The sequence below is a fragment of the Ornithorhynchus anatinus genome, chromosome 4, assembly GCF_004115215.2.
Source record: "Ornithorhynchus anatinus isolate Pmale09 chromosome 4, mOrnAna1.pri.v4, whole genome shotgun sequence".
Classification (NCBI taxonomy): Eukaryota; Metazoa; Chordata; class Mammalia; order Monotremata; family Ornithorhynchidae; genus Ornithorhynchus; species Ornithorhynchus anatinus.
The window spans coordinates 58,081,444-58,090,523 of record NC_041731.1 but is presented as its reverse complement, the minus strand read 5'-3'; the positions used below and the strand labels follow the sequence as shown (position 1 = coordinate 58,090,523).

The 9,080-nt window shown below is 43.5% G+C and overlaps 1 protein-coding gene across 2 annotated transcripts in view; it reads right to left on the bottom strand.

Moving 5' to 3' along the window:
- The window catches only part of INTS8 (integrator complex subunit 8), a 59,243-nt gene that overhangs the window by 2,204 nt on the left and 47,959 nt on the right, over window positions 1-9,080 (bottom strand). For both annotated transcript variants that reach the window (XM_029062194.1, XM_029062195.1), the window contains exons 21-26: window positions 5,820-5,938; window positions 2,833-2,936; window positions 2,483-2,533; window positions 488-561; window positions 337-401; window positions 110-153 (exon numbers count right to left, since the gene is read on the bottom strand). In XM_029062194.1, the coding sequence (XP_028918027.1) occupies window positions 110-153; window positions 337-401; window positions 488-561; window positions 2,483-2,533; window positions 2,833-2,936; window positions 5,820-5,938 (457 nt within the window). The remainder of the gene's footprint in view (window positions 1-109; window positions 154-336; window positions 402-487; window positions 562-2,482; window positions 2,534-2,832; window positions 2,937-5,819; window positions 5,939-9,080) is intronic.

The window sequence follows — 9,080 nt, the reverse complement described above, 5'->3', positions numbered from 1 at the left end:
TCTAAATAGGAAATATTAAAAATTGCACCCTACAAATTAATATTGTTCCCTTCCTAGCTAGGCTTTGATATCCTGAACAATTAATCATTCAATAAGGAAATAAACTTACCGCAATCTGTCTTTTATCCGTTTCTCCTCTTTTATGATGAAGATCTGGATAGATTAGTCAAGGAAACCTGAGTATTATTCATAACAAGAAAGCAGCTTAATCCAAACCAGGAATTCTGCCATCCATTTGTCCCCTTATCGGTTTGGACTTGAAAGCTTTGGAAACTTGGAAAGTTTTGAATGTTTTTTTTGCCTTCTGTTCTAGTCCAGTGCCCACGACAAGGATACATGTTAAGTACTCCAAAATGGTCACATCCCATATATAGTCGTAATACGAATCCATGGCATCATGACTGCAAGACAGTAATTCCATCAGTTTAGCTCCTTCTTAAAGTACACAGTATATTTTTGCTCTATTAGATCTCTGAACCACGCTTACCTATTTTGTTCCTGCAGTGATTTAAATGCTGTTTTGTAGTCAACTTCCCTGAGAAACTGGCATAAAATTGCTACCTGTATAAAGAGAATAGAAGTCGTTTAAAAATTGGTTTCAGGCAACTCTGAAGAACCAAAACCCTTATTAATTCCTCACTCTTGGAACCAAAGTCAAGAGTTTGTGGAGGAATTCCCTCACCTAATCTGAACCGGGGAAACTTCTGAATAATTCTGTGCTACGTGGTCAGTGTAGTCTAAACTCTTTCGGTCGGCCCATGTCCACACCAGCCTTCTACCCCCGTCCTCCTAGAGGAGTTGACTCCATTTCAGATTCAACCGCTGAGGTCATGGGAAAAAAAGAAAAGAGAGGTCAGCCCTGGGGATATGGGGAAAAGACGGCGGGCAGGAGTAGAGGGCCGGAGTGGAAGCTTTTGTGGCGGCATGTCGAGAAGTGATGCAAAGAGCAGGGCCCAAAGAGGAAGGAAAGAAAAGTTCCTCTTGCTCACTGCCAACCCCTCCCCCTGACAAATCCAGCCTCAGTCCTCTTAATAATAATAATTGTGGCACCAGGCACTATACTAAGCACTGGAGTAGATTCAAGGTAATCAGGTTGGCACAGTCCCTGTCCCACATAGGGCTCACAGTCTTAATCCCCATTTCACAGATGAGGGAACAGAGGCAAAGAGAAGTGAGGTGACTTGCTCAAGGTCACACAGCAGTCAAGGGGCAGAGGCTGGATCAGAACCCAGGTCCTTCTGACTGCCGGGCCCGTGCTGTATCCACTAGACCACAATGCTTCTCTGCAACTCTTGCCCTCTGCCAACCTTTAGGGGAGGGAGGTATGGAAAAAGCTTGGCCCATTAAGTCCCAGCTCCTGACAGGGCAATAAATTCCCAAATGGTGTCAAACATAACATGAAGAGGACACGCAACTTTCCTGTTTCCCTCCACCCTCACCCATGTATACAGAGTTCTAAACTCAATAAAGAACGGTGAACAAGTGCTTTGCGGTCTCTTTCAGGGGCTTCTCCTCTGCCTCCCCCCATCCAACTGTGGGGGTCCCTCAAGGCTCAGTTCTGGGTCCCCTTCTATTCTCCATCTACACCCACTCCCTCGGAGAACTGCCATGGCTTCAACTACCACCTCTATGCGGATGATACCCAAATCTACATCTCCAGTCCCCATCTCTCTCCCTCCCTACAATCTCGCAGACCGGCAGACTGAAGGGCCAAAGCTGGACTACAGGTCTAGGTGTGCATTTTTGAAAAGTTAATCTAATTTTAGCATTAGACTTTGCAGGGTTCTTTGAGTGGCCTTGTTCACTTCAATGCCAGCAGCTACTAACTCTCTTCAACTACAAGAATCTTTAAGTCCAACTTATTTTCTGAAAAAAAAAAAAAGAGCAAAACAAAACAAATAATCCCTGCAGGATGTGATCTTTTTCTTCCACTACTCTTTCTATGGCTAAAAGGTTTCTAGATGTGGTTCTTTAAACCCTTCAGTCAATGGACTTGGCATTACCCTCAAACTTTTCTAATTTGGGAATACTTTGTTTTGTTAACACCCCATAATATACTTTGATCCAGATAATCGGTACATAGAAGCAGTGTGGCCTAACAGAAAGAACCCGGTCCTGGGAATCAGAAGAGCTGGGTTCTGATCACAGCACTGCCAATCACTTGCCTTCTGACCTTGGTAAGTCACTTAACTTCTCTGTGCCTCAATTCCCTCATCCGCAAAATGGGGATTCAATACCAGTTCTCCCTCCTACTTAGATCGTGAGCCCCACGTGGGACCTAATTATCTATGTACCCCAGCACTTAAGTAATAATAATTATGATGAAAAATAAACTGTTACATAGGTAAAGCTCATACAAATTAAAAGAGCTGAAACATTCATGCACCCCCTAAGAGAACCTGGAAGCCCAACTGTCACGAGATACCTGGAGAAATGTGACATTAGCACCACGAAAACAATCTGAACTTACGTACGTACTAACCTGCGTGTGGCAGTTGAGCAAAGAACAACATTTTATCATTCGTTTTATGACCTACAGAGAAAAGCAATTCTAGTTACTTTCAGAGTTACTATTACCAATTTACAAGTCAGATCCCCTAATAGTAAACCAACAGAACTTGTACTTTGCTACATAAAATTGCACATGATTATTTCCCAAGATTTTTTAAATCTCATCTTCCAAACACTTAATTCCAGTGAAGGTAATTGCTACATCTTATCAGCCACTGCAAGTTGCCTATGTTCACTAGCTGCATGACCGTAAACAGTCAACTGCAGAAGGAAAGGTCTTATTTTTCACGGACTATGTGAGAATTTTAAGTAACAACAAACCTGGTCTGTGTATACATCGGGCGGCACAGCCTTATTGAAGAAATCAGAACATACAGCTCCTGCCTGAAGGTAATAGTGAAGAGCTGCTGAATACTGATTAGTTGCTGGAATGAGAAAGAGAAAACAGATTAGACAAACTTTACCACTTGCCTTCCATAAAATGAGATCAACAACATCATCAGCTTGAGGAAAATGCCATTTCTATGACAGGGTATTCTTGAGTTTGAAGACCTTGTATAACTTGGTAGGTCGGAAGCAGCGTGCAGGTCTGGGAGTTAGGAGAACTGGGTTCTAGTCCTGGCCCGACCTCTGGTCTGCTGGCTGACCTTGGGCAAGTCACTTAATTTCAAGGTGCCTCAGTTTCCTCACTTGTAACACGGGGATTCTATACCTCTTCTCCTAAATAGGTATTTAGACTGTCAACTCCATGTGGGACCTGATTAGCTTGTACCTACCCCAGCGTTTTGCACAGAGTTTGACATATAACCGCTTAAATCCATAACTGTTATTATTATTAGTGTTGATAGGCTGGCAAACTTCACCAGCAAGTCCAAGCAGTTTCAGAGGCTGCTTAAACACCCCCTACCATTTACTAAGTAAAGGAAATCCAGATTAATTCAGGTTTCCTTGGCTGAACTTTGAGGACTATGAGACTTTGGTCTTCTGCTGAAAGTTTAATGAATTGGCCAAAAACCCAATTTAAACGTTCCCACAGAAAAATGTACCATCAAGTAAGGAATTTTTGTGCTGATTTGACAATGAGAATTCATCTCTCATTACAGACCACAGCTTAGAACACAGCCACAGCAAGAACTGCCTGACACCTGCTTGGAGAATGGGTGTGAATCTGGCCAGGTTGAGAATCCCATGATTCTGACTTGGTTCAGGCTAGAAATCTGAGGTGGATAATTAAGTACGTGGAAAACGGCATGCAGACCCACGGAGCCATGCTGGCAACTACAGCATGTCAGCTGTACAAATGGCAGAACTCTACCTACTCTGTTACACTGGACTCTCCCAAACTCTCAGTATGGTGGGCTGCACACAGTAAGCACTCAATAAATATCATGGATTGATTGATGAAACAAAGCCATTTTAGGTGTGAAAGTAGTATTGCTCCAGCCTAGAAAACAGTGGGTTTGGCCTTTGTAGATACACTCCTGGCCTCCACCGGGATAGGAAAATGAGACGACAAAAAGAAAAAAAAAAGAAGTAAAAGGAAAAGGAAAGAAAGATGGAGAAGGGGCATCCAAGGTATCTAAAACTGCAGAGAACTGAAAGATTAAGGGTGGAGAATACGGACTAAGTGAAAAAGAACTGATGTATGGAAGAAATCAACTGCATTTATTGAGTACTTACTGTGTGCAGAGCACTGCACTAAATGCTTGGGAGAGTACAATATAATATGAAGCAGAGTACAAGTAGACACTTTCCTGCCCACAATGAGCTTACAGTCTAGAGGAGACAGACATCAATATGAATAAATGAATTACAGATTCTTACATAAGTGCTGTGGGACTCAAAGGGTGAATAAAGTGTGCAAATCCAAGTGAAAAGGTGATGCAGAAAGAAGTGGGAGAAGAGGAAACGAGGGCTTAGTCAGGGAAGCCCAAATGTGCTTTTAATAAGGTTTTGAAGTTGGTGAGAGTGGTCGGATATGAAGAGGGAGGGCATTCCAGGCCAGAGGCAGGACATGGATGAGAGATTGGCAGCAAGACAGACAAGATCAAAATACAGTGATTGAGGTCACTTTAGAGAAGTGTGCGGGCTGGGTTATAGGAGGAAAGCAGCAATGTAAGGTAGGAGGGGGCACGATTGAGTGTTTTAAAGGTGATGCTAAGGATTTCTGTTTGATGCAGAGGTGGATGGGCAACCACTGGAGGAGCTTGAAAAGTGTGGTAACGTGGACTGAACCGTGCAAAGAAAAATGATCAAGGCAGCAGAGTGAAGGAAGGGCTGGAGTGAGAAGAGGCTGGGAGGTCAGAGAGGAGGCCGATACAGTAGTCAAGGAGGGATAGGATAAGTGCTTGGATTAACATGGTAGTAGTTTGGATGGAGAGGAAAGGGTGGATCTTGAACCTACAGGACTTGGTGACACTGAATATGTGGGTTGGATGATGATAACAACAACAACAATAATAACTGTGGTATTTGTTAAGCACTTACTCTATGCCAGGCACTGTACTAAGCGCTAGGGTTGATACAAGCAAATCAGGTTGGACACAGTCCCTGTCCTACATGGGGCTCACAGTCTTAATCCCCATTTTACAGATGAGGTAACAGAGGCCCAGAGAAGAGAAGTGACTTGCCCAAGGTCACATGGGAGACAGCGTTTTGGAGCCGGGATTAGAACCATGACCTTCTGACTCCCAGGTCTGTGCTCTATCTACTGCGCCATGCTGCTTCATAGAGAGATGTCAGGGACAATGACAAGGTTACAGACTCAGGAGACAGGGAGGATGGTGGTGTTGTCTACAGGGATGGGAAAAAGTTAGGGGGAGGATAGGGTTTGGGTAGGAATATAAAGTGTTATCTTTTGGACATGATAAATTTGAGGCATCAACAAGACATCTAAGTAGGGATGTCTTGAAGGGATTGTGTCTGATCTCATTTACAGTATCTAGCTCGGTGGTTAGGACAGTAAAAGAGCATAACAAATCTAACAATAATAATAATTGAGGGAGTGGATGAGAAACAGTGAAAGGAAATACAGAGCAAGGATGCAGCACGACTAAAGGAAGCTAATACCATGGCAATTAATACTGAACCAATTTTATTACAGTATCAGATGACACTTGTTCTGCTGAAAATGATGCGCTCTAGACTAGAAGAATAACTGTATATACTCCCCAGCTTTTCCCTTACTCGTTTACCATCAATCTGTATTCCCATCACTAGTAGTTTTTGTCTTAATTTAGGAAGGAATCAAGTTTCATTTATTACAAAAAAAACAAAGAACACTTAAATCAAGTAAATGCTTCACTTACCAAAATAAATGTCTGCCTGGATAATGAGCCAGGAGTGGTTGTTTGAGTTTATAGTAAGTGCATACCGAACTAGCTCTTTGACAGTAATGGCAACGGCTTCAAAATCCACTGACTGAAGGCTTAAAAAAGGATATTTTAAGAGTTACCTCTTTGGCATGGGCAAATGTTACTTTTTCATCACACATTTATGAGAAATCTATAAAGAAACCTTAATAGAGATGAGGATTAGGTAAGATGTCTAAACAAGTTTAAATTTTATAATCCGATAAAAGTGCAAAAACCATTATGGGCGAGAGACCTTTCATTGGTATTTACTGTTTGCTGTATAGCACAGTGCTTAAACAGGCCCTTGGGAGAATACGAGTAAAAGATATGGTCTCCCTCTAGACTGTTCTGCCCCTCTAAGACTGTAAGCTCCTTGCAGGCAGGAAACAAGCCTACCAACTGTTAAACTGTACTCTCCCAAGCACTCAGTATACACAATAAGTGCTTAAAAATATGATTGACTGAAATGGTTCCTGCCTTCCATGTGTTTACAGTCTAGCGGAAGAGCTGATAAGCACACAATGTCAATACATAGAAAGATGGAAAACAGTAAAAGGGAAAAAGGAAATCGAAATTGAGTAAAAGCTGAAGAGTACTGGGGTGAGGGGATTAGTTGAGGAATACCTCCTGGGGGTGCTTTTCAGGAGGGCTACCTCACTGGGTCTAGGAAGGGATAAGACAGCTTCTTGAATGAAGGTTCAAACAGGTCTCTCTCTCAAGATGCTACCAAAGTTAAATTCAACAAGCCCAACGACCACAAAACCCTCCACCAATTTTATTTTTAAATGAAAGAAATAAATCCAAATTTCTGGCTCGTTTTTGCCATTCTGAAAGTAAAGCTTGGCGTGGAAGTGGAGGAGAGCCCACTGAAAAATGGTCTGGAATTGGAATGAATTCACATTTGGGTCCCTGAAGGAGGGCTGTCAGGAAATAATGGCTCTATTCTGATCTGACCCTTCCACCAAGTGTTTGCTTCCTCAACCGCATAGAAAATGCTGGTTCATCTTCACAGGAAAGCTTGCAATAGAAAAAGTAAGGAAATAAGAAGCAGCTTGGCCTAGTGGAAAGAATACGGGCCTGAAAGTCAGAAGACCAGGGTCCTAATCCTGGCCTCACCACTTGTGTGCTGAGTGACCTTAGGCACAAGTCATTTAGCTTCTCTGTGCCTCAGTTACCTCATTCATTCATCCAATTGTATTTGAGAGCTTACTGTGTACAGAACACTGTACTTGAGCACTTGGGAGAGTGCACTATAACAACATATGGACACATTCCCTGCCCACGAGCATCTACCCAGTATCTAACGTGTATCTATCCCAGTATCTACCGTGTATCTACCCCAGTGCTTAGTACAGTGCCCGGCACATAGTAAGCACTTAACAAATACCATAAAAAAGGTGTTTAAGTGTGGCACAATGGAATGGATGTGGATGTCATTTTGCATTCTCATTTATGATAGAAAACAATGTTTTCGCATTGTTGTCCCACCAAGATGTATCCACTCTCCAGGGATTATGGTAGCAATCACCTTCACACCCTTGTGCTCTAAACTGAAGCCTGGCACTTAGACTTCTACAGTTTATTAGAGCCACTGTAAAATGGGCTTTTGGGGTATCTTTATAGGCGCGGAACATTTGGGCTTATTTTATGGAATCATCTTTCTTCTGTATTTTTACCACTTCTGAGGTTGGATAAAAATAATCATAATAGTTAATTGCCCACTCTGCGCTAAGCACTATACTAAGCACTGGATAATAATAACGGTACTTGTTTAGCCTTTATTATGTGCCAAGCACTGTTCTAAGCACTGTGGTAGATACAAGTAAATCAGGTTGGACACAGTCCCTGTCCCAAACCCCATTTTATAGATGAGGTAACTGAGGCCCAGTGAAGTGACTTTCCCAAGGTCCCACAGCAGACAAGTGGCAGAGCCGGGATTAGAACCCATGACCTTCTGAGTCCCAGGCCTGTGCTCTATCCACTATGCCATGGTGTCCAGTGTCTAGCAACTCAGGGCTGGGGAATATTTTCAGACTCCAAACTAGTGTTCCCTAATGTTGTTCCAGTAGTTTGCTGGCACCATTCTGTAACAGTTAGATCTGGAACCCCTGGAGAAGCACTCGGGTTCAGCTAGTCAGTCCAGCACTTTCAGCCCCCGAACCGGGCTCCTCTAACGTTAACCTTCTCACTGCACCTCCATCTCGTCTATCTCACCAGCAACCTCTCGCCCACATCCTGCCTCTGGCCTGTAACACCCTCTCTCCTCATATCCGAAAGACAATAACTCTTCTCTCCTTTCAAAGTCTTACTGAAGGTACATCTCCTCCAAGAGGTCTTCCCTAAACCCTCCTTTCCTCTTCTCCCACTCCTTTCTGCATCGCCCTGACTTGTTCCCTTTATTCATCCCCCCACACCCCAATCCCACAGCACTTACGTCCATATCTGTAATTTATTTATTCTATTAATGTCTGTCTCTCCCTCTGAACTGTAAGCTCGTTGTGAGCAGGGAATGTGTCCGTTTACTGTTGCACCGTACTCTCTCCAGCGCTTAGTAGTGCTCTGAACACAGTAACTGCTCGATAAATTCGACTGACTGGCTTTGAGTTTTGGAGGAATGCCAAATGCAAGTCCTCTCCCAGCCTGTGACTGCACACCTGCAATATTACAAACTACATGCAAAATACACACAGAGGCACACTGGCTACAAACAGATAACTAGCATTGACTTTGGTAAAGGTTTCAGCAATGGCAGTCATTACAAAAGAGAATCTTAAGCTAGATCCAAAGTATAATCATCTTCCCTGATCTGGTGGTACTTTTTAACTTGAAATAGAGGCCCCTGCTCCCTGAACCCATTTCTGATCTTCCTTTAGCCCCAAATCTCTGTGGGCTCGTGGTCTCCAGGTCCTTTCCTGAGAGTTCACCCTGCTCCCTCTCAGCCTTCCTGGAGAATGCCAGCTTCCCAGGCCCGTTCCTTTCGGAGGCACAGCAGGAACACTCGTTCCCATGGCTCATTGCCTTCAGATGCCAACATGGACTCTTCCCTCCTTAGGGCTGTGGCTCTCCCTTCCCACTTTTCTGGCCTCTTTCTTGCCCAAGACTCCCCTGTAATTAGTTGCGCTCTGGCTGGTGTCACCAGATGAGTGATGGACATCCTATGCAAAAGAGCTCTCCCTTCTGGAAGAGGACTTGAGGAGTGAATTGTTTTCCTCCTTC